This window comes from Ctenopharyngodon idella, chromosome 22, assembly GCF_019924925.1.
Source record: "Ctenopharyngodon idella isolate HZGC_01 chromosome 22, HZGC01, whole genome shotgun sequence".
Classification (NCBI taxonomy): domain Eukaryota; kingdom Metazoa; phylum Chordata; class Actinopteri; order Cypriniformes; family Xenocyprididae; genus Ctenopharyngodon; species Ctenopharyngodon idella.
In genome coordinates, this window is record NC_067241.1 from 4,709,099 (window position 1) to 4,735,251 (window position 26,153).

Below are 26,153 nucleotides of genomic sequence, written 5' to 3' on the forward strand. Positions count from 1 at the left end.
AATTAAGCGAATGACTTTTGAAAGCTATATATTTTTTAGAATATATTATTGTAGGGTGTTTTTATTGTAATTAAGTTTTTTAATAGTATTACTATGCCTCTGAAAACAAACTATTCCATTCGCCAGCTATTAGGGAAAAAAGGAAGTGTGCCAGTTTGAATAAAGTTTCGGTCAAATGGTGTATGGCTCCATCTTCTGGAAAACTCCATACTACACAGCACTTCTTCAGTCAACCAAAAATAACATAACTCTTATTTCTGAAAAGTAATGTTTATTGACTGTTTCCACAAACAGAAAAATAAAGTATTTAAATAATAAGATATGGCTACAATACTGACATCAAACATAAGGCTTGAAACTAAGGCATAAATGTGCTCAGTAAGACAAAAATAAATTACATCCCATAATATTTAAAATAAACTGAACCAGTTATCTATACAAGGTACACAACATTAAAGATTAATGTCTATCTAAACTATTTTGGCAAATGACAATATACAACCACACATTGTAAATTTTATATTGGCCACTCAACTTTAAAAATGTTATGAAGTCGAGATGTAAAGAAGTATACTGAACAAACTCACATCAGCTTAATATATTGTAAACATACATCTGATGTCTAATTCTAAAGCTTGTAACTTATGTGGACAAAGGTATTGTGTGTACAGAAAGTCAATTGTAAATTCAGTAATGCACACTTGCGAAAAGTAAAAGGATTAGAGATTTTCAATCCACAAATCAGAAAGAAACATGGTAATTATTTTATTCTCTGTAGGATAAAATAATTCTCTGTACTGAGGCTTATAAATTTAAAAATGCACATTGTTATTGCATTGTATTTAATTGACATGTGTGGTTATCTCCGTGTACTATATAAATAATCTAAATAAATATAAATGATATTCCCTTCACCATAAATTAAGGCATTATATGAGATGTAACATAAAATGATGTAGCTCTGAAAATAACTATTTTAGACATTTCAATGCTCACTGTACAACTGAAAACAAATACAAACTGATTATATATTAAAACAGGGATCCTTCTCAAAAGGATATTGATTGGATGGCTATTGAGTATTATAATCTAAAAATGATTCTGAATCAAGTTTTTAAAACACAGGTTAAGCCAAAGCAATGAGTATATATCCAGCATCTAAATGGCTGTCTGTACCAGATCTTTTAAACGGTCAGACTGACCCGGTGACCTCATCACACTGTGAATAGAATACATAGTTGGTCATAGCTAAACAAATGTTTTAAAAAAACAGTTGCACATTGCCTGGAGGTCAGTAACAATAATAAAGCTGGGAACGCAGATGTCTGAAGGAGTCCTCTCCATGTGCGCCAGCTTGCTCTCCCTCAAACAGCATGGAGTCTGGCAGAATGACGCCCTCCAGAGGATCAGGCTGACAGAACTCCACCACAAACTCTTCCTCAGCCTCCAGCAGCGTTCTGGACCAGGCAGACATGTCAAGTCTTCCAGCCACTCCTCCATACTCTTGAGGCAGCACAGATTGAGGAATGACTCGATGGAGAGAGGCCAAGTCTGAGCCATGCAGGACATACTGTTGGGAAAAACACAGGCCCTTGTTTCTAGTATTATTGTGCTAGAAATGTCTGTGTAAATACCAGGATAAGTATCTGGTTACTTACCCTCTCTGCCATTTTCTCTTTCAGAAATGGCTTAATTATCGCAAAAATACCCTTGAAGATACGTGGTTCATTTATAATGTTTACAGCCTTTATTCTGATTGGGAAGCCATCCTGAAACACAAAAGCAGCCGATCAGTGCTCATGCCAAAATCAATGACTTCGTCGTAATTAATCACTTTTGCAATGTCTTACTTGAAGGATACCAACAACTTTCTTGGCCAAAAGTGGACCTGGATTAGAGGCTTGAGAGAGGCCAACTCCCCCATAATCCACCAGGATAACAATTCCATTCACTTGGGTTTCCTCAGGCTGAATCAGCTTCTCTAATGTCAAATAAATAGCTCGAATGTTGTCCACAAATGGGTAATCATTAGGCTTCCATTTACCTAGGAAAGCGAAAGACAAAAAAATGCTTAGTTTAAAGGGAAATTGTAACTGTATTGTAATAAATATGAGAGTGAAAGCTTCTCGAACAAGAAAAAAAAGCAGGCCAGGACTTTATTTCCCGTCTGATTGTATCATTGGATTGTTGGGATATAGCGCTGCTGCACACATTATGAGAGAAGAGATATTGTTGCGTTAATCAATAAAGTATTTAAATAATAATATATGGCTACAATTCTAACATCAAATGCAAGGCTTGAAACTAATGCATAAAATATGCTAAGTAAGACAAAAATGAAACATCCCTTAATATTCCCCTTAATATTTAATACAGTATTAATACAAGTGTGAACAAAATTAAAAGTTAATATCCATCTAAACTATTTTGGCAAATGACAAAACATAAAAACACATTATGAATTTTATATTGGCCACACAACTGTTATGTAGTCAAGACATAAACAAAGATAAATCATTTATAATAAACATTGCAGTAGTCTATAAAAAAAATAAATTGTCTATTTTAATTTCTTTAATGTGTGTTATACTTTATTTTTTATTAATCATACCCAAATAGTTTAGATTTCATGCCTAAAAAGGGTCTTTTTAAAACTACAGCTGTGGCCAAAAGTGACATAAATTTTGTGTTTCGCTAAGTTTGCTGCTTCTGTTGTTGTGGTGTTGATTCACATTGTTTTATGATCATGATTCGGAGCATTATGAATCAGTGTGTCGAATCATGATTCGGATCGCGTGTCAAACCGCCAAACTGCTGAAATCACGTGACTTTGGCGCTCCGAACCGCTGATTCATAACGTTCCGAAGCTTCATGAAGCAGTGTTTTGAAATCGGCCATCACTATATAACTCGTTATTTTGGGTTTTTTTCACTTTATAATATTAATATTGAACCACTGTACTCACATGAACTGATTTAAATATGTTTTTAGTACATTAATGGATCTTGAGAGAGGAAATGTCATTGCTGGCTATGCAGGCCTCACTGAGCCATCGGATTTCAACAAAATTAAAATATCTTAATTTGCGTTCCGAAGATTAACAAAGGTCTTACGGGTATGGAACGGCATGAGGGTGAGTAATAAATGACATTATTTTCATTTTTTGGGTGAACTAACCCTTTAATCCCAAAGAGAACCTGTGGTCAATCCTCACAAGACGAAGCAAACAAAACCTTCATAACAAAGGTTATGAAGAAAAAGGGTCAACACTGCAAATAATGACTCTTTGCATAAATTGAATGTTTTTGTTTTGCAAATAAAAGTCTTTAAAACTTATGAAATTGTCTTCCAGTATACCATAGAAACACATGAAAACACAGGTTGCAAAACACAAAATTTATGTCGCTTCCAATAGTTTTGGCCATGGTTGTATAAACAGAAGTCTTCATCAGTTCAATCATTACCTGGCCGTAAACACAGTATGTAGCGTCCATGAGGGTCTGGTCTGGGAAGGACAGTGAGAAAACCCAGGTCTAGGACGTGCTTTACCGTAGAGGGCTTCAGGTCCTGGAACACTTCAGGCCAGGCTTTCCGATTGGCATGATAATTCAGAAGAAGCTGAAGGGCCCGGTCATAATCAAACTTTCTGGCCCTGAGGAAGCGCAGCAGAAATGCATCGTCTAACCGTGTCCTCAGATTAGGGTGGTCTTTTAGTATCATATCTCGTAATGCCTGGACATCCCGGAGCCTCCATTCAGGCTTCTCCTGGAGCTCTTCCCGTGCCTTGGCCACCAGTTCAGGAGTAAGGGTGCAGGCGTAGATGGGTGGGGGAGGAGCAGGGAAGCCTACACCCGCCACAGCTTCCCTTGGAGGGCCAACATCAATGTGACCATTTTGGTCTGCCATGGACTATTAAATATGGACACATGTAAATGACAGACATGGAGCAGTTTATGGGTTTTCATTTAGAAAATACAATCAAGCACTATTGTTCAGAAGGGGTACAAATTCATTTTGAGGATTACATTTTTTATCTTTTCTTTCACCAAATGTATTTTATATTTGTATTGCATTGTATTTGAAATGTATACATTTACTGTGGGTCCACTGAAATCTTTTTCACAATTTTATCTAATTTTAAACAATGTTGCAAAATTGCTCAATGCCAAAACAATAGAAAATGTACAATAAATAGAAAACAAATACCTATTTTTAATTTATGTTGATTCAGCTTAAAGTAATTCACTACACTTTTTGGAACCTGCATTATATGTTAAGCTATTTTATAACTATTTTGTATTTCCTATTATATTTTAATATATACAGCTAGTGTGAAAATCAATCTTTTTTTTTTCTTTTCTTTTTTATGATCATCATGGTATTATTATGTAGCAAGTCCTTTTATTAAGAACAACTGTAGTTGGATTCATATGCTTAAACAATAACTGTACTATCTATCACATGCACAAGAAAACAAAAAATATTTGTAATAACTGATGTCAGATCCATAGCTAAACACAATGAGTTTGTTTCTAACGCTAATGCAGCACTGGAATTGAATATATGAAAGCCAGGTATAATGCTTTAAAATTCTGAATGAGGAAATGTAACGCTTTTTAAGCATTGAAAATGTGATGCTCTTCACATAAACCGAACAGAAATCAAACAGTGAACATAACCAACCTGCCAAAGAAATCCGCAATCAGTTCCGTGTAGAGGGCGAAGCCGTTCTACCATTGGTCACGCTCTATCATGTGACGTATGACGCCAGAAACGAATGTTTCCCCAAAGTCCCTTTTCCCTTAAAGCTGAAGTCTGTCATTTATACGATGTAAAACATTTAGATATCTCAGCTTAATATGTAGAGGCAATTATAGGTAAGAAATCAGCAGTCTGAGTTACCTTTATATATATAAACACTGTGGCTCTATCGCTATCAAAGCATTGCTCGGTTTGTTTGAGGATCCAGACATCACAACACTGCCTCACCCAATGGCGTGAGTTTTGGGGCGGGGCTATGGATTTTTGGCCAATAACAGCAGACAGAGTGAGTGTTCGGTGTTCGGGCAACCTGCACAAAGCTAAAATGGCAAAAATTCACACTTTCCTTGGTCGATGGCATAATTGCAAAATTCATTGACTTGCTCTTTGTTATAAAAATGTACTTTTACCTTTTTTATATGCAGTAAATACATTTTGTTACTTTCTATCACATCTTAGTAGCCTGGGTGTTTGAAACAGTTAAGAAAAGAATGTTGAATTATATCTTGAACGCTACCTGACACCAGGTTTATTGAATTATGGATGTGATTAACGTGGAGTTCATTCAGTAATTGGCACATCTTGTTATAACATTCCCTCACAGAGATTTCTTAAGAGAAACTATCAGTAAAAGCGCCTGCTTTATGAATTGTTTTATTGTCTTTTATCAGTGTTGAGCAGCACACACCCCCAGCACTAAAAATCTTTGACCATGCTCTGCCACGTACACTCACTTTTATCATCTTGTTTTGAAGCAGGTTTTACGGCTGGAGATGATTATGAGCCTTAAAAGTTCCTCTGGAAAACATTTGCTATTAAATAAGGTTTGTCATTTGGATATGCATGATCACAATTTAACTGCCTGTTAAAAAAAAAAAAATATTTAAGCTGCTTTGCTGGTCTTAGCTGGTCAACCAGCTGGTCTTCCAACCTGACCTGATAAATGTTCACTCTAAATCCAGACTACCAAACCATTTTAGACTGGTTTAAGTTGTGTTTTTTTCCATAAGGGTATATAAAAAAATGTCTCCCAAATAAAAATGCTTATTTAAATGCTTGTTCAGACCACCCACTGAAATTATAGAATTGAAAAAAATTGTAATAAATGTACGTTATTATAGCAGCTTCTGTGACCTAAAGATAAGATTCAAAAAGACATATGACCAAAAATAAACAGCAGCACACTTTTATGTAAAAATATAGCCTTGACATTTATTATCAGTTCACATTAAAAGTTTGAAATTATCCTTCTCACTGAAGGCAGTAATTGTAAATTGGTATTAAATGACCAATATTTAAAACTACAAATGAGTGTGACATTCTCTCCTGAAATATACTATGCATACATACACATGACTAACTAGTCACAGTTAAGGGGTTAAGCAGGAGACAAAAATGTTTTTTAATCCTAAAATCATGACTTAGAATAGACTAAATCCATTTATGAAAAAAGGAAATCATTATATTTACAATTTAAGTATGGCACATACAGAAAAATATGAAATGCACATACTCTTAGCATACATAAAATAATTACCAGCATTTTGGTAAATAACAATATTTCCAAGGCACAAAATGTTATGTATTCTATAAGGCTACTGTAAAAGTACTATAAGAGCCAGTCATTTGTAGCAAGCTGTTAAAATACTGTACAATAAAACAAACATCTGATCACATTCAGGCCTGCTGTAACATTTATGGAAATCAAACTCACTGAAAGGAGAAGAAACTTGCATAGCCTTTGTATTATATGGTCCTTTCTGACTTTTTGAATGCTGTTGTGACCCCTTGGGTAGTATAAATATGCACCACTAGTTCGTTTTAAACATACATACAGCAAACAGATGAGATGGTATGAACATATATATTTAAAGTGTGATTGTTGCACACCGTTAAGCTCAATTATTTTGCTTTAAAGTTCTTACAATGGGAAAATCTGAAACATTTCACAGTGTCCTTACAAAAAACTTTAAATTTAACAGCTAGTGAATATAAATGTCAGATGTTTATGAGAATGAATACAGCCTATTAAAAAAAAAACAAGTTAAAAACAAAAACTTGAGCTTTGTTTCTCTAGAGCACTCAGATGGCCTCTTGTTTAGTGATGGTAGGTTGAGGGATGGAGCTTGGCTGCTTGGGCACTGTGGCTATAACCCCCGGTGCCATTTTGTAGTGATCAGAACCTGAGGCTGTGGGGGGAGATGGGATTGGAGTTTCCGGAGTGGCTGTTTGGAAAAAGAGCAAGGGGATACATTAAGTCAGGGGTTTGCATGGGGGCTATTATGGAACCTTAAATAGACATAATTTGCATAGCATGATAACATGTGAAAGAAAATAATCACGCTTATGAAATTTCTGAAGGCATTAGGGTAGGAAAGAATTACAGTAGCCTTCTTTGACAAAATAAGCCTGATTAGTTTCTACGATTCTGGCAGGGATTACTCCAGCAAGCCTGTTTGTCCATACCTGATTCTCACATTTTAAGGACCTATATTCTCTATTCATAACAAATTTTCATTAATTCTGTTCAAGAAGTTACAGTTACTCACACATCTGGCCATTGTGAATGGGAGTGGCCATGTTGGTGGTAACTATGACATTGTTACTGAGATGCTCCTGGACCAGATGTGGGTGTAAAGAGTGATGGGAATGAGGGGCTTCATTAGCTGAACCTGACAGAAAAAAAAGGTCATTAAATCTCTGATTGAGAAGATAATTTTCAAGTCTGAATCAAAGAACTTGTTTTTTCAGTCAATAGGATCTACAACATGGGTTATTAAGAAACCAGTATGTATAGGCTCCCTTTTTATCTCTGTTTTTAAGATTATAACAAGCTGTCCCAGATGTTTCATCATGCATCTTAGATATTGCAGGTTTTTAAAGCTATACAAAGTTAAGGGTCATTTACAGAACAAAAGTGCATTGCCGCAGTTGTCTGATAACCATGATTTTCACTTCTACAAAGTTTCCTTTCATTAACAAAAATCAGTTACCTCCTAGAAGCATCTCTTGTAGCAGGTTGTCTATCTTCGCCATTCCAAACAATTTAACAAACTGGATTTGCTCGATCATTTGCCAGGTGATACTCTGTAGCGTAGGCAACAGAAGAAGCAGCTCGCCGAACCGTCCCCGCGAGTCATACTGACGATCATTGATGTAGTCCTCCAAACTAACTTGAACTTGGTATCGCATACGTTTGATCTTGCTTGGGTCGCTTAAACCTTTGGCATCTACATGAGTAGAGAAAAATCATCACATTAGATCTGTTCGAAAAATCACTCGACATTCTGTTGTGCTTTGTCTCTTTTTTAGGACAATTTGTCTACCTGGATCAAAAAATACAATGGCCTTCAAGCAGGCATATTCATTGTCATCGATCTGGAGATCTTGGAAGGGAAGGACTAATTCGTCAAGGATTCTTACAGCCACACGGCTCACCTCCAATTCGGGGCAGTTTCGAGGAACTATATGATCATTACCTGTGAGAAACATGGAAAATTGTGAGGTAAAACATTAGTAAAATTCTGCTCTCCAGAAGACATATCCACATTACCAATGTGTCTTGCTTTTTTACTTACCTAATAGTAAAATATCCTTATACAGCATGGAGCGTTTGGCAGCTCCTAGTAAGAGATGCTCTCCAGCGTGAGCTCGCAGTAAAGCCACCTGAGACAAATGAACAGGCATTTGTTTGGTTAGAGTCCTTTTTATGACCACAATAAAATTATTTTCACCTTAGATTAAATGAACATAAATTTAACGTATCTATGGGGGCTAAATAATGTCTTCATGACTATATGCGCATGTGTGTCTTCGTGTGCATGTTTGTGTGAGAAGATGCAGTTTGAGACGCTCTCACCCACAACTAAAACACTGATCAGTTACCATGCCTCAGTGCTCAGCATGTTAATGATTCTGGATATCTCAAGAAGAGATGTAAATTTCAAACCAGCTCATCATATTCTAACCTGAGCCATCTAAATACATTAACCACCCAAACTAAAGATCTCTGAACTTTTTTTCCAACCAAGACAAACATTTGACACCAACATCCATTAAATATATATTGTGGGAGTATATTTTAGCTATAAATAAGTGGTGTTTATCCTACCTGATCATCCAGTGGGAGGTCACAGAATGCAGGGATGTATTTGGCCCATTCCACCAGCACCAGCAGCTGTTGTTTCATAGACTCGCACACATCGGTTATCGTGGCTACCTTCTTCGTTCTGATGTCACCGTTCATGATAGGACCTGGTGATGAGATCTACATAATAGCATATGGGAGAACTTTATTATACATGTTTATATATCTTAAACATGATTATACATTACTATATGTTATTATGATTATTATTATTTATAAGATACAATAATTTATATGTATAATCATGTTATAAATATAAATCACATTATAAATACAAAATGTATAATAGCGACACCCAGCTGAATTGCAGAAATATTGACTGTTTCTGAACAGGTTTCCTAATCAATCCCCCGGTATACTATTGGTCAGATAGTCCCGCCCCAAACTTATGCCATTGGTTGAGCCAGTGTTGCTATGTGGTTCTGATTGGGATGCTCAAACAAACAGCGCAATGTTGTGATAGCCCCAGAGTCATTTCGAGAATTTTTCCCGCAAAATTGGGCTACTTTTACACTGTTGTCGCGGCTTGTTTTATTAGTTTTGTTAGGATCTCGACTTTTACCTCCCGGAACACGATTTTTAACCACCAGGACACGATTTTTACTGGGGATCTCACCGGAATGTGAATCCCAGTGTGTTAAACTGGGTTAAGAGAACATATTTTACACAATTCACCTTTAATATTTCTCAACATTTGCTAATAGTTAGTAGTAGTTTGAATTGCACTACGTACCTGTCTAGAAAGGACATCGGCCTGAATGAGTGCATTTATGGAGGGTAAGCTGCTGTCTTCATAGCTGGATCTTCTGGTGCTAATCCTGTCTCTTTCATTCTGCACAGCTGAGGATGAGAGGAACACTTTTAATCAGCAAATTACAGTCGCATTCATTAAACACATAGAAGGTTTATTTTGACCAATATGGATGTTGTACAGAAAAAAACAGCTCTTGGTAAACCATTGAAACATACTCTTTTGTTATCAGAAGCAGTGAATGTCACCCAGTTCCGACAACCAATTGAGATAGCAGAGATGAGGGATATTAGCCGACTTTGTGAGAAGGGGGAGTCCTCAAGGTTGCGCTTTTTTATCAGTGTGCAGTTATGATGGCTCTAAACTGTTTGTTCAGCATAAACCAGACATAGACCTCAGTGCATTGTTGAGTGAACATTAACAAAATGTCTCTCGCTAACTCTCTCCCTGCTGTTGCAACATCTCTTCCATTTGCGCCACCTCATCCCCTAACCTCCCAAACAGGGCAGGAGCATTTAATCTCTGTTTTTAATTTCTTTAGTAACATTATGTGAATGTAATCAAAAAGCATGAGCAAGTACCTTCCTTCTTCATCCCAGCTCGAAAACATTTCTTTAGTCTGCAGTACCGGCACTGATTTCTCTTGTCTTTGTCCACTATGCATTGTCTGTTGAACCTGTACAGAAGCATAAAGAAGTCATTTGATACATTGGATGGAAACTTGCAGAATTATATTCACAAAATTTAGCCAAGGAGGTTGTTTTTCTAACCTGCAGGAGTACATGTGGTTTTTGCGTACACTGCGTCTGAAGAACCCCTTGCATCCGTCACAGCTGGAGGCTCCGTAGTGCTTTCCTGTGGCCCGGTCCCCACAGATGGCACATAGGGTGCCCGCCCCTAAGTGGTTGGCAGCATTCATGTTGGCACTCTCAGCTGGTGAGGAGTCTGAAATCATTGGGGATTTTGAATTTAGTGTCACAAGTATGCTAAATGATTTTATTTGCTGTTTTCGTGCGACAAAAATAGTCTGAGAAAGAACAACTGCTTAAAATCTGAGACTCAAAATAAATAAAATATATATGAGGCTGTGAAATATATCTTTTGAATATCTTTGAATAAAGCTTAATTATCTGGGTTGCAGATTGAACCAGTCAGACTCCTGATTCCAGACCAATCAGAGTTAAAGTAAATAGGGAAAAGGTCATGGGGTGAAAAACACTCTCAAAAAGACATTTTTACAGCTAAATCAATTGGCAGTGAATCATCATCAGAAACATGTGCTGGAAAGGGCTGTTTGCTAAGTAATCCAGAAGCGATTAGGACTAAATCTGTACAAAAGCTACAACAAGATCATGTTAGATTATATAAACTCTAATTAGTGTTATTGATGACCTACTAAACAAATTCCATGTCCGCTGAACAGAAATCCAAGAAATTTGGTTTGATTAAAAAAAAAAAAAAAGATTGCCTTGTGGGCAGTGCCCCGACATATAGCGCAGCTTTGCTTCAGGCCACCCGAGTTCGAGTCCTGGCTCGAGGTCCTTTCCCTGTCCTGTTCCCCTCTCTCTTCTCCCCATTACTTCCTGTCTCATTTATACTAATAAAGGCATAAAAGGCCAAAAATATAGCTTAAAAATGATTATAAAGAAAATGATTTTATGTTGATGACAGAAATAATTTAAACATTCATGATTGCAAAGGAAAGATGTGCGAGTTGTAAAATGTTAAATTTAGGTTTGAGGTAATCAGAGATAATTACGTTAAAACCCAAGCAATGATCAAAGACAAAATGTGGTTAAATGACTCATTAGTGTGAGTGATTATGTGATAATTATCTAAATATGTGATCAAAAATGTTAAAATGAAAAATGTATAATGTGAGATGAAAAAAAATTGTCTATAATATTTCATTATTAATTTCTTTTAATAATAATTAAAATCATTTTGCTATATTCTATTGAATAAATAACCTCTACAATGAAAACCAATGTAACAGTAAACACACACACACATATACATATATATATATATATATATATATATATATATAGAAAGAGAGAGAGAGATACTCAAATGTAAACATTTTATAGATTAATATATCAGACTCTTACTAATTTACTAAAACTTTAAATATAACTTTACCATAGATATTAGATTACATTGTCAGGTCAGATTGAAAGTGGTTGAATATCAATTTGTTGCACAAAACCTAGACATGGGAGACTTAGCTGCGAAACATTTACATGACACCCTCTTTGCTCAGTAATCATTCATCCTGGTGTCAAACTTCTTCTTGAAATACTATCCAAACAAGTCATTTTATCCCAAGCCAACCCTATGAGAACAAGCAAGAGGAGATGAATGAACCTCTTCTCCTTATGGAGTACCATGTCTACAGGACAGAGCATGTTGCGTTTCTTATCTCCTATTGAAAAATGCATTTTAAATCGGCCTTTACAATTAGTATTGGGTGTTCTGTGCAAGAGGTTATGAATAGGCACTTAACTATAACCCTATCAGCCCTGTTAAACATCTGCCTCCCACGCTTGACCATATACTATAAAGTAGTCTATAAGTCACTAAAGGTCTCAAAGTTCACCGCAGGGTCTGAGCAGATGACTCACCTGTGCTCATCGCAAGCACTTGCATGTTCTCAAACTCCAGGGTGGTGTAGGCTGGGTCCAAGGCCTCGCTATAGTCTGCCATCTCCATGTCTACTAGTGGTTTGGACAAACGCATTCTCAACTACCTGATGCTGGGGGGAAAGACTTGTCCTCTCTACAGAGTTTGGACACCCCCTCATAGGCCAAGCCCCTCCTCTCGGAGGGGTAGACACCTCTGAGTGACAGGGGCCATGTACTCAAGGGCAAAGATGAGGCTTGCTGTGATTGACAGTCCGGACCTCCTCCCAAGGCACGGCCCCACTCTGGAGTGGGATGGCCCTTGTGTTAATGATTGTAGTGCTAAATCAGAGTTGTTGTTTTTTTCACAGACGGAGACAAACACTGTCTTAATTTTTTGTCTCAGTGGTCTCAAATTCATTGCTAGAAAAAATATAGCCAGTCTCAACACTATACTTTCCAACTGAGTTCCCCAACAAGACTTAAGGGGTCAAGAAAAATGACTGCCTAAACAGTTTTAAACAGTAGGGAAAGATCACTCACATTCAACTCGAATGTATAAGATTGAGAGTAATGGTCCACATTTCAACGTGCAAATTACGTGTTTGCTAAATCTCTTTTAATTCTAGCACAATAAACAACAGCAATAACTCACACGGAGTAAAAATTGTGGCCTTTATGTAAAAGAGCTCATTGTTCCATTCAACATTCTGCATGTGCACATCATGTGCAAGTTTCAGTTGTTCAGAAGAGATTGTTTACTTCTCATCAAACTATGCAAAATTAGCAGTTGGTACAGCAAATAATATCTTTGAATTTGCATTAAAACACTGGCAGCTGTGGCTGCCAGAAGTTCACTGTAAAAAAATGTGGTGACAATTATGCTCTATGCATTTTTGACAGTTCATAAATAAATAATAATATAATAATAATATACACACCCACAATCAATCAATTTACATTCACAAAATAAATACATTAATAAATAAAAATGTATTTATTAACTGAACTATTTATTAGGTAGATTTTAACATTTAATGTAGGTGTGTGTATATATATATATATATATAAAGTGCTGTCAAACGATTAATCGTGATTAATCGCATCCAAAATAAAAGTACTGTGTATAAATATTATGTATATATAAATACACATTCTTGTATATATTTAAGAAAAAAATTGTTATATTTATATATAATACAAATTATATATATATATATATAATACAAATTATATATATACAGTATATACATGCAAATATTTCTTAAATATATACATGTATGTGTATTTAAATATACATAATACATAGTACACACATACAGTCAAACCAAAAATTATTCAGACATTTTTGATATTTTTGATATATGTTTACTAGTGGGTGCAGGACACTATAGTTCATTTATGTAAGTGAGGATAGCAAAATAAAGTAAACTGACATATTATACCCAAAAATTCTTCATACAGTGGATTACCAGTAAAATTGATAAAAATTTGGAACCAAATATTATTCAGACACTTTGACCTCACCATGTTTTGCTTAAGTGTTATCTGACATAATTAAGATTATTTTTCTGACAAAGTGTAACTCTGAGATCCTGTCATATTTTATTACCATTTTTTTACTGCATTAATGAATGAAATGTTCAGGGTGTCTGAATAAATTTTGGTTTGACTGTATATTATCTTTATTTTGGATGCGATTAATCACGATTAATCATTTGACAGCACTAATATATATATATATATATACATACACACACTTAAACACACACACACACACACACACCTACATTAAATGTTAAAATACCTAATAAATAGTTCATAGTTAATAGATACACTTTTATTTATTAATTTGTTTATGTTTTGACTGTAAATTATATGGATTTTTTTTTTTATATATTTTACAGTACAATTGCATGTATTGTCCTATTAAATACCAAATTGTTGAGGGTAACCAATTAACAGGTTTTTGTTGTACCATTTTACCCTACAAGGTTTGGTGACACAAGATATTTTCTCCACACATTGGCATTCTAGAGGTAAACTAGGCCTGATTCTGCAAAAGATTCTGATAAAACAGTGTCCAACTCACCATGAGATAAGGAAAAAACTGAGGTGATCATCTCTGTACATAATACTAAATTTGTAGAGCAGTCTATGTTGTCCTAACCCTTCTTAGAGAGGATAAAACTATTTGTTACTCAAACAGGAAAGTTTGATGTTACAATTGCGCAAATACCAACTTCATGTACAGGGCCAATGCAAACAGAGGCAAGTATGTGTATTTGTAGTGTAGAAAGCAGCATAAGCCATGGGTCATCGTTCTTCAGTTCAGACCTGCTCTAGAGCCTCTAAAATCTCATGTCCACCTGCACAGCTAACATACTGTCAGAGTGAACTTTTTTTACCCTAAAAACAGTAGTTCTGGTTTATAGTTTTAAGAATAGATTAAAATTTTATGAGGTTTAATCTTAAAACAAGAAAAAAATGGCAATGAGGTAAAAAAAATAATAATAATAATTCTGGAACTAACTAATTAGAAAAATAATTATTTCTTGCAGTGTAGATTAATGCAAGTTTGTATAACATCCTTCATTACTCGAATTAGTGTAGCATAGTAGTGTTTCGTGTTTATTTAAATTAAATTACCCCACCGAATGAAATGTAATGAGAATGTGGGATTATGTATTTTATGTTGAGCTTGCTAAAACAGCCCTGACATTGTTTATTGTCTGAAAATGGCACATCCCACCTGACCATCTCTGTGGACTAAATATGCTGAGCTGGTTTTGAACAGGCTGGAAAACACCTAAACTTACAAGATAGCTGGAGACATTAGCAATTTACATATTCATAGGGATATTAAAAGATAAAAATACAAATAAATTCATACGAAGAAATGTATGTCAGCAAATTCAACGAGGCTGTGCAGTAGTTTCTTTGATGCTTTACCTGAAGCTCTGACAGAATGATGTTTAGCTGGTAAATCTCCAAATAAATGTACAAATTTGAACAAGAACTGCATCTTTTTAGCCTATACGGATCAGAAATACTTATTAGTCTTCCTTATTTCTGTATACAAGATGACTTCACTTCTCCAGCAGCAATTAACCTGAGTAATGACAATCGGTGTACAGGAATGACTCACAATGGACAAATCTTATCTGCGTCACCATTAAATTCCTTATCGCAGCACACATCTCCGTGTTTCTGTTAACTAAGGAATGACCTCTATAAAGTATAATCTGTAAAGTTATGGCCCTTTCTCACATGCACCTCAATGATCAGAGCAGGCAGGCGTAGATAACTACATTAGATCATTACCTCACATGGGCAAAAGCCTCTTGGTGAAAAAACCTATTCCACATCTGCAGATTGTGCTGATGTGGAATAAGGTTGGTTTATGTATTCATTAACTGGTATTTGTGTGTCACTCATGTACTTTTATTAACGTGGCAGTCCATAGGTGTAAATTACGTATTTCATTTGAAAAATGCAGATAAATTATCTGTTGTATTATTTATGTTATTATTTTATTTTATGTTATTATTTTACATGTCGCTTTTATGACTGCATATTAACTGACAGTCTGTTAGCTGTAAAACAGTTAGTTTAGTTTACTCAACTATATATGCGAGTTACACATTTTCCCTAATACAATTATATGAATTTAATAATTGTATCAATAATTATTAATAATTTTGTTAATTATTAATCTCAATAACGTTCAATCACACCTGTAATGCTTTTGAATTGTTTATAATTTTGTAATGTTTTTGAACACTCCCACCACTTTCTCCTCCCCTTAAAGGGATAGTTCACCCAAAAATCATCATTTACTCACTCTCAAGTTGTTCCAAACCTGTATGAATTCTTCTGCTGAAGACAAAAGAAGATATTTTGAAGAATATGGGTAACCAAACAGTTGATGGGCCCCATTGACTTCCATAGTATGGAAAAAAAATACTATGGAAGTCAGTGGGGCCCATCAACTGCTTGAGAGTGAGTAAATGATGACAGAATATTCATTTTTGGGTGAACTATCCCTTTAAGTGTCTATTCTTTACTGTATCAGTGATGACAGAAACCAAACCCTCAGACCGAACTAATACAACAAATTCAAAGCAATTCGCTCACTAACTGAAAACATCCCTCATCAAACGGTCAGAATTTTCCACCATTATCTGATCAATTTTGCAAGGCAGACCGACGTTTACATGCGCACTGCAGCGTGGTGCAATCGTACTTTGAGTCTCATCACAGAAGACAATATGACATAGCACATGTCCTGCCCTGATCGTCTCCTCTGTGTGATATGAGGCAGCAATGTCATGTCCTATAATCAGTCACCCATACCGCCTGCCTGGGGCTAAAAGTCAGAGGGTTGATGTAACTCCTCTGCCTATTTTCCCCTTTGAAACTTCAAACTCCAGTTTGTGAACAAAGTCCTGTCTATCTCCACAATAAGGATCTCCGACCACTGACCAAACTCCATTTGTAACCACTGCCTATTTGTACTTTCTCTCCAATGACTCTTTTTCATTTCACCTGTCTGACCAAATGGGAATAACAAGTAGCACTACAAAGGTGGATGTGCAATTCACATCTTGTGGGAACCGGTGGCCTACACGGAATAACATCCTCTTGGAGTACTCGGGAACGTGCTTTATGTGGGAATATTTTGATTTTGAACATTTGAGGCTTTGTGCCATTGATAAGAATGGGAGAAGACGGCAGCAATATGCTTACTAAAGCACATTCGAGGCCAGTAGAAAAGCCTCTGTGGATTGACTGGGGTAGATGGCACAGATATGTGAGTATGGTGACAGAGTGAACACACAACAGATTGGTTGGTAACCTGCGAACCACACAGCTCATGCCCTTTGGGGGCAAAATATTTACTTTTTTTATTGCGAATGATATCTGAAACATAGCATTTAGTTCTAGTTTTAAACTGTTGCAGTGTTAATATCACCTAATGTAAGACTTCTGAAATGAATCTTTCCATACTAAGCATGAGGGGGCTGATAAGCATGGATAATGCCCCTCCCCTCGATCGAAACTTTTTTTCTTTTTTTTTTTGAGTTTCATCAGGCTGTTTGGCTTTTTAAAGGCCTGTCAAATGTAAATCAATGGTCAGATGCTAAATATTCCAAGCATTTTCATTCATTCAGTTTTTTCTTTAATGGTTCATATTCAACTTTAATTGTAGACTAGAATAAAACTCATTCTGAGATTAAAGCATGAACAAATGAAAGAATTCAAAGTATTTCCTAATTAAACTGATGTCTGCATCAAGAAACTGAGAAGCATGTCACGCGACCTGTCGCTCTGAAAAACAGCAAGTTCGAGGCATTGTTAAGTTTTTAATACATAACCCAGGTGCAAATGAAGAGAATTTACAAGCAAAATCTGTAATTCCTGCCAAGATGTAATTCACAATGTTGTTAGTGACTTTATGATAGCCAGTTAATTTTTCCCCTGAGTTTCCACCCAAAACCGTATAAGCAATTGACAGACTTTCACTTTAAAGCAACTAGAATTCACTTTTTCCTTATATGACAAATTTTTCCTTTACCACATTTGTTTGCATTTTTAAATGTCGATTTTCTGACTTTAGTTCCAATGTGTTTAACAAATGCATGATACTGTATCGAGTCAATCTTTTAGCAGTGTTTTCATTTTAAAAGAGATACTTTACTCAAAGTCTTAAGAGGCACCTGAGACAGAGCCATCATCCTCCGTAACGATTAACAGAGACAGTTATCTATGAAGTTCCCATAGTCCTCACCCATCAGGGTATTTGTAGTCTAGGTAATCATAAACCCCTAGAGCCTAATATTGCACAGCCTCCATAAAGTATTCCAGTTTAAAACTCAAAATCATTGAGTAATAATATGTTTGGCAAAAAAAAAAAAGGTCACATTTAGCCAACCTTTGCTGTTACTTTCCACTTATCTCTGTCTATGTCATGCTTTTCATCAGAAACATGATAAAGCCACTGATAGGATTTTGTTCTGATGGCTTTCCTACTATCAAGTAATCAGTTTTATAGGATTAAATACTATTTGAGAACGTATGCTACTGAAATGATCAAGCTTCTTTGTTGCTTTCATCACATTACAAAAACTCAAGTAGCTTGTGCACATCACGCAAGTAAACAATTGCATCAATAAACATTTAGAGCAATGCTCTTTGTAAATCAATCACATCTTCTGATAAGGCTCTTTCAATGATTAACAGTTTTTTTGCTGAGAATCTGTTTGCCTGTTGACCCAATCATATTTGCAGGCTGAGTGATGCTGCGTGGACAGTTATCACTCACTCGTTATCATCAATCAATCACCTTTTCATCACAGTGTACAGCTCACAGGAACATTTTGCCCAAACAAGTTTAACTTTACCCCAGTTTATCTAAGCTAAAGAGTCTTGCATGGTTTTTAATTGGTTTATAATCAGTTAACCTGTTGCCACTTGGTGTACTTTTAAGCCTATTCATTGGTGCTGTGTGGAGTCAGTTTCTTGTAGTTTGAATATCACAATAGTACAAAGAAATTACATAATTGTTTAATGAATATGATGTTTTACCAATGGTGTGATCACTGTTTAACCACTTTAACGACACTACGTAAACTCAGGTCTGTTGAAATCTTTTTTTCCCTCTATGTTGTCGGATGATGCCAGCATATCTGTGATGATACATCACGCATTCAGCATGAGACACTGTTCTCACGCCACACATCCATTTTGTCACGCAGTGTAAAAACATTGTGGAGCAGAGAGGACACTGACAGAGCAGGAAACAAACTGCCAGCTTTCAAATTCTGTCCATTTTATTCAAACAACAAATAGGCTACAGTTTTCGTGCTCTTTAATGTGCTTCAGTTCAACTGGTACGTGAACCGATCATCTCTTCCTCTACTAGGCCTACTAGTTATAGCACGAAATGAACATCAAAGAGGATATGTTGAAAGATACAGTACAACTTACTGAAATGTAGGCTATCATGTCTCGTGTAATCAGTGTTTCAACTGCGGGAAGACCTCAAAATAGCTTGTAAACATGTCACGTAATGTTACATTTACCTCAGGAAAGCCATTAAATGAAAATAGCATAGTTAAAAATAGCTAGAAAAATTAACTCTAGAGAGGAGCATTACATATTCATTCTATTTTTACTCTTACATCATTAAAAATAACGTTGTTATTATTATAAAAGCCCTTATATTAGGCTAATTGTACAAAGTAGTTGTTAATATTGTATTATTTTTATATTAGCCTATAGTAATACTATAGTAGGCTATTAATATCATAAGTTATTTAATATTAATGTAAATTAATATGACCATTATAGTAATGTTTATAGTAATGTAGCCTACTTTAATATTATAGTAGCCTAATGTAGGCTAGCAGCTGACAGGCTAGTTTACACAGCATTACTTGAGAGAGATTTTTTTGGCCTTGAGATAAAAATTAACATGTACCGTACCTGATATTTATCCAAATGAATCTATATTGAATTGAATCGAATCGCAAGCTTGTGGAGTTCATGCTGCTCGTACACAAACTTATGGAGATCATGCAGCTCGTGTGCAGCTGACATTAATGCAAAAGAAGGACAAAGCAAATACTTAGGCATTCATTCTAAAATGCATGTGAATTTCTTGATTCATCGTTTTACTCAAATTGTTAAGTTGAAAATGTAATCTGTAATTTAACTTTCTGTGTTATATTAGTAAATCCAAAACAGAAGCAACTGTAACTTTGAAACTGTAACTGTAAATATAGTTTATATATGGTCTCAATATGTGAATCTTAGATTGTGTGAACTATGGAAATAAAACGACATTTTATATTTTTAAAACACATCTGAGAATATACATTTTTAGTGTGCACAGTTTCTGTGAAGCTTACTATTAAGCAGCTCCTCTATGTGGACAAAGTTTGCGATTACATCTGCAGGTTACCTGCAGCCCCGGGCCTCACAGAGCAGAGCTACAAGGGCTTCACCAATGTGACTTGAAATCCCAAAAACTCTCAGGTATGCAGTGATTTTTTTTTTTAAAAAAGCACGGTCTATCAGCCATTCTGACACAGAACTAAACCAAAACCAGACTTTGTTTCACATTCTGACCACCTCTAGAGATAAACAAGAGTCAAATTCAATCACTTTGAAGACATTTGAACCACTTTTAGCTTTAAACTCTTACATTATGCTCCAGTATATCTCATTTTCATTATAATAATTAGTGCAATTTCTGCCCAAATTGTTCCTGCATTGTTTGCAAACTCCTTGTATCATTTTTATCATTTTATAAATGAAAGTCACATAGTTTTTTGTGAACGCCACTCTATTTAGGACGTAAACAAACTCTCATAGTCTACCTCACGGACCTTCAGCTTCGACTGTACTAAAAGAGGCAGTGGATCTATGCGGTCCTTGTACCTGGTGTGGTGTTGAAGTGGCCGGTGCCATGTCCTTCATACATCCTGCACTGGTTTGTGGTCCTGAGAGCTGGCAGGGACCCCCCCGCTCCTCAACCTCCTTCACACAATGATCTATCCATTCAGTGAGTGTGAGAGCATGTGTGGGAGCCGCCGTTCTCACTGCCGTACACACACTGACCGGCAGCTCGCCTAATCCCTTAATGCCTGTCACAATGAGATTTGATTGGGGGCTTGAGCGCACGGCCTAATATTGTCAAGTGTACAGAGCGTATAATTCATTTCTGGCACTTCCTGTTTCTGAGGCTCCTGGATTCTCCCACAAATGGATAGGAAACATTAAGTTGTCATTTTGATGAGTGTGGTACCAGTGTTCAGTCAATGAAACTTCTTAATTGAATTATACGTTTTCTGGTACTGAGGAGAGAAAGTACTGTGAAAAGTGAGTTTTTCGTTTCTTAGAAATCACTTAGGCTGTCTGAACTATTAGAGAGTGTTAACCAGTAGGCAAATAGCTATTTAGGCAAGTTTTACTACATTTGTTCTGGTGCCAGTTTGGTACATAAAGTTCAAAAGTTTGGGGTCGGTAATATTCTTAAAATGTTGAAAGAGTCTTTTTTTTAAGTCACCAAGGCTGCATTTATTTGAAAAAAAGACAGTAATATTGTGAAATATTATTACAATTTAGAAAATTATTTACAAAATTATTACAAATCATTCTAATGTGCTGATTTTGTACTCAAGAGCATGTATTGTGGACATTTAAAACCGTTGTGATGCTTAATATTTTTGTGGAAACTGAAAAAACTTTTTTTTCAGGATTCTTTGATGAATAGAAAGTTCAAAAGAACAGCATTTATTTTAAATAGCAATATTTTGTAATATTAATGTCTTTGCTTTCACTTTTGAACAATTTAATGCGTCCTTGCTGAATACAAGAATTAATTTCTTTCAAAAAAAATCTTACTGACCCCAAACTTTTTAACGGTATTGTACATAATGCCCACTTTCCACCATCAATTTTGCTGACTGTTAAATAAAAAAAAACTATACATTAAGTTCTGTTATGCATTGCATAATGCATAAAACATTATAGGAGATGCATATATCATATATATGGATTAGCATAGTGTGTGTTATATGTTTTTTACACAATGTGTATCTTATATCAACATCAAGATTTATATGAATGTATAAGGGAATGTCATTATCTTTTCATCCTTTAAATGACATAATTTTAAATGCTCCTGCAGTGTGACAAATTCTTTTTCCAAAAGTACAAATATTTCCATTTTAAATTTTAATTTAGGCTTCAAATACTTTATGTAGTCTCTTAATATACTAAATATGCTATTTAGGCTTCATATACTTTATGTAGTCTCTTAATATGCTAAATATGCTAAACGGTACATGCATAATCAATATGGACTAATTAGATGTTTAAAATTGTGTATTTAAATGTCGTATAGCTTGTCATACAGCAGAATGTGTCAACTACCCTAATATAAAAAATATAGAAAATGTAAAATAAATAAAATATTTAATTTAAAAATCAGGACACATTTAAAGTATATAACCTTTAAAGGGTTAGTTCACCCAAAAATGAAAATTCTGTTATTAATTACTCACCCTCATGTCATTCCACACCCGTAAGACCTTCGTTCATCTTCAGAACACAAATTAAGATATTTTTGATGAAATCCAATGGCTCAGTGAGGCCTCTATTCCCAGCAAGTTAATTTACACTTTCAGTGCCCAGAAAGGTAATAAAAACATATTTAAAACAGTTCATGTGAGTTCAGTGGTTCTACCTTAATATTATAAAGCGACGCGAATACTTTTTGTGCACCAAAAAAACAAAATAACGACTTTTCAACAATATCTAGTGATGGGCGATTTCAAAACACTGCTTCGAAGATTTTGTTTCGAATCAGTGGTTCGGATCGCGGTGTCAAACTGCTGAAATCTTGGACTTTGGCGCTCTGAACCGCTGATTCGAAATATGTTTTTAGTAGCTTTCTGGGCATTGAAAGTGTAAATTAACTTGCTGGGAATAGAGGTCTCACTGAGCCATTGGATTTCATCAAAAATATCTTAATTTGTGTTCCGAAGATGAAAGAAGGTCTTACGGGTGTGGAACGACATGAGGGTGAGTAATAAATGACAGAATTTTCATTTTTGGGTGAACTAACCATTTAAATGTGGATGAAATTGCTTAATTCCAGGTTTGAATGCCTCTAGAAACTTTGCTGCTTATACTGAAGAGAGATGAGATCTTGACCAGAAGAAAGAAATGTTTCTGAAGTGACTATTTTTCAGGAACAAATATTTCCAGACATGGAAGAGAGTCTTTATAGGAGTTCTACTTTTAGCAACATTCCACACACACAGACCGCTGAAGCTTGTTGACTCTGGTAGCTGCTTGTTCTGGCCTTGAACAGTCTCTGATCTGACAGCTGGAGCTGCTGGACCTCCAGCACAAAGTCTTTCTGCATTTCAGGGCACTCAAGAGGTGTTCAACAGCACTATTGTGTTTAAAGTTACCATGAAATCAAAATGAGCAATTCTTATTTTTTTTTATGGAATATTGTATTTACTATAAATGATTTATCAGTGCACATCATTATTTTTTTTAATTCATGTGCACTCATAACATTTAATCAAAATAACTTCCGCTCCTGCAATTTGCGAGTCAACTATTTTTGCAAACATGCAAGATTTATACACCTGCAATGTAGCATTGTCTTTAATTAAATATGAATTAATTACAAATTTATGTTACATACTTATGTTTTTATCAAATTTGTAAAAATAGGCAATGAAGGTTGAAGAATTTGTTGTGGTTGCATAAAAAAGTACATTTTTACTGCATTTATCTTGTTTAAAGGGTTAGTTCACCCAAAAATGAAAATTCTGTAATTTATTACTTACCCTCATGGTGTTCCACACCCATCAGACCTTCGTTAATCTTCGGAACACAAATATTTTTGTTGAAATCCGATGGCTCAGTGAGGCCTGCATAGCCAGCAATGACATTTCCTCTCTCAAGATCCATTAACGTACTAAAAACATATTTAAATCAGTTCATGTGAGTACAGTGGTTCAATATTAATATTAAAAAGCGACGAGAATATTTTTGGTATGCCAAAAAAAAACTAAATAACGACTTATATAGTGATGGCCGATTTCAAAACACTGCTTCATTAAGCTTCGGAGCGTTATGAATCAGCGTATCGAATCATGATTCGGATCGCGTGTCAAACCGCCAAACAGCTGAAATCACTAAAATGACTTTGGCGCGCCGAACTGCGGATTCGACACGCTGATTCATAACGCTCCGAAGCTTCATGAAGTAGTATTTTGAAATCGGCCATCACTATATAAGTCGTTATTTTGTTTTTTTTGGTGCACCAAAAATATTCTTGTCGTTTTATAATATTAATATTGAACCACTGTACTCACATGAACTGATTTAAATATGTTTTTAGTACATTAATGGATCTTGAGAGAGGAAATGTCATTGCTGGCTATGCAGGCCTCACTGAGTCATCGGATTTCAACAAAAATATCTTAATTTGTGTTCCGAAGATTAACGAAGGTCTTACGGGTGTGGAACGGCATGAGGGTGAGTAATAAATGACATAATTTTCATTTTTGGGTGAACTAACCCTTTAATGTTAATCATATATAAATATACTATTGTTCATTCTAGTTAATAATGTTTTAAATCATGTTAATGTAAATTACTGTTTCAAATGTATTAGAATATGTAGAAATTAACTTAGCTTATTGTTTACTTTTAGTTCATGTTAAGTATTAGCTAATGTTAATGTATGCTAATATGTTCGAGCCTTCTTTCATGATGTTTGTCAGCAGCATTTCGCACTAGGATTTACCCCAGCAGTGCTTTGTGCATTCTTTGTATTCACGAAAAACACATTACAGCAGATCTAAAATGATCTAGACCACAAAGCAGCTTAATCACAGTTGCCACAGAAATGCAACAATAATTTAAATGTTCCAGTAGCACAAAGACAAATGTGTAGCCATAAATAAAACACATGCGAGTGTTGACATATACAAATGTAATGCTATACTTGTTTGACAAAATGTATTAGAGAGATGCTGACTTTGTGACCGATTTTTAGATATTATATTTCATATGAGTAAGCATACAGTGCCTGGCCACAAGGAACTGACTGAAGCATCTAAGAACCAGCGCAGGTTTACTGTATGCTAAAGTTAGCATACTTTGCATACATCACAAAGTATTATTAAATAAATGCAGCCTTGGTGAGCATTAGATACTTCTTTCAAAAATATTAAAAAATCTTATTGACCCCAAACATGAATGGTAGTGTATAATATTAAACTCTTCTACTCCTCATTTTTAAATATCTAGGTCAAAACAGACAAAGATGAATAATGCAGTGACATAATTGTGCTATGTAATATTGTGGCCCTGTTTTCTAGTTTTGAATAACTGTATCGTTAAGACATCATGTTTGGATTACACATCCAGTTTGTTTTGAAGATTAAAGCCTAGAGATCTTTATAATGCTCACTTTATTCCAGAACTTTATCCATAGTACTTTGAGTCATTACATCCCAGCAAGAAAAGAGGAACTTCAGCCATTCTGTCCTCATTATTCATCTTCTCCAGCAAATAGGCCCTATTTATCAGTCATTATGGATTTGCCACACCTCCCGAATTGCAGCCGTGCACCACAAGCTCTCACAAATGGCGATGATAGCTACCATACTGGATGAAATGTCAACGAACAAAATGCCCATGCACCAACATGTTCCACCAAGATCACCAAAGCACCCACCATTTCTTTCCTGAAAGCTATCGAAAGAGACGGAGTACTTACCATACGGTGGATCCATATGGGTGCTAACCTGAGCGTTCACATTGACCATGATGTCTCTTCTGCTCCCCACCACTGTGTTTTTGTGATTTTTCTCTTTTAAGCGTAAAAGATGATGAGGAATAAACACATATAAGTTTTGCACAGTCCTCTGTTTCTGGTGAAGGTGTTGTTGGCGCAAGGTAAGGCCGGTACTCCTGTTATCTTATTGATTTTCCTAATCTGGGCAAATGTGGGTGGAGAGGTTAAACAGTAACCAGGCTTGTATAGAGACCAATCCATATGACAGCTGTAGCTATAGCAACAGGATGATAGAAACTCAAATAGACAGTTTGTTATAATATTTCTCCATTTCTCAAAGTCTGCATCTTTTTAAACTCATGCCATATTCAGGAATGAATCATTAAGGGTTACAAAAGTTTTGCGTAGCCAAACATTAGGAGATGAAAAGGGTGTGAGAAAAGAAAGGAGTGGAGTGTTTACACAGACTCATTTAGCTATTCTGATTTGTCCAATTCCCATTAACTTTGACAAGAAATAGTCTAAATTCACTGTTTG

The 26,153-nt window shown here is 35.5% G+C and overlaps 2 protein-coding genes across 4 annotated transcripts; both read right to left on the reverse strand.

The window, feature by feature from the left end:
• Window positions 1-261: 261 nt before the first annotated feature.
• Window positions 262-4,969, reverse strand: ttpal (tocopherol (alpha) transfer protein-like). Of its 2 annotated transcripts, XM_051879969.1 has the most exons (6): window positions 4,903-4,919; window positions 4,684-4,815; window positions 3,465-3,909; window positions 1,851-2,044; window positions 1,659-1,769; window positions 262-1,570 (listed from the first exon to the last, which is right to left on the reverse strand). In XM_051879969.1, exons 2-6 carry the CDS (start codon window positions 4,735-4,737, stop codon window positions 1,292-1,294), a joined length of 1,083 nt encoding a protein of 360 aa, XP_051735929.1. In that variant the 5' UTR covers window positions 4,738-4,815; window positions 4,903-4,919; the 3' UTR covers window positions 262-1,291. The 2 variants fall into 2 exon arrangements, with proteins under 2 accessions (XP_051735929.1, XP_051735928.1); XM_051879968.1 differs by having other exon boundaries at window positions 4,684-4,969.
• Window positions 4,970-5,946: 977 nt separating this feature from the next.
• Window positions 5,947-25,897, reverse strand: hnf4a (hepatocyte nuclear factor 4, alpha). 2 transcript variants are annotated; one of them, XM_051879946.1, is made up of 10 exons: window positions 25,599-25,897; window positions 10,430-10,604; window positions 10,241-10,335; window positions 9,642-9,748; window positions 8,873-9,028; window positions 8,340-8,427; window positions 8,088-8,240; window positions 7,755-7,991; window positions 7,311-7,433; window positions 5,947-6,986 (listed from the first exon to the last, which is right to left on the reverse strand). In XM_051879946.1, exons 1-10 carry the CDS (start codon window positions 25,645-25,647, stop codon window positions 6,844-6,846), a joined length of 1,326 nt encoding a protein of 441 aa, XP_051735906.1. In that variant the 5' UTR covers window positions 25,648-25,897; the 3' UTR covers window positions 5,947-6,843. The 2 variants fall into 2 exon arrangements, with proteins under 2 accessions (XP_051735906.1, XP_051735905.1); XM_051879945.1 differs by lacking the exon at window positions 25,599-25,897 and adding an exon at window positions 12,284-12,451.
• Between the last annotated feature and the right edge of the window lie 256 nt (window positions 25,898-26,153).

Excerpts from the sequence above, each read along its gene's own strand:
- ttpal (XM_051879968.1), bottom strand. The coding sequence starts at position 4,737 with ATGGTAGAACGGCTTCGCCCTCTACACGGAACTGATTGCGGATTTCTT. Across the intron at positions 3,910-4,683 it reads ATTGCGGATTTCTTTGGCAG|TCCATGGCAGACCAAAATGG; the intron begins GTTGGTTATGTT and ends CATATTTAATAG. Across the intron at positions 1,770-1,850 it reads AAGTTGTTGGTATCCTTCAA|GATGGCTTCCCAATCAGAAT; the intron begins GTAAGACATTGC and ends TTTGTGTTTCAG.
- hnf4a (XM_051879945.1), bottom strand. The coding sequence starts at position 12,398 with ATGCGTTTGTCCAAACCACTAGTAGACATGGAGATGGCAGACTATAGC. Across the intron at positions 10,605-12,283 it reads AGTGCTTGCGATGAGCACAG|ACTCCTCACCAGCTGAGAGT; the intron begins GTGAGTCATCTG and ends CAATGATTTCAG. Across the intron at positions 9,749-10,240 it reads AGCTGGGATGAAGAAGGAAG|CTGTGCAGAATGAAAGAGAC; the intron begins GTACTTGCTCAT and ends TCTCATCCTCAG.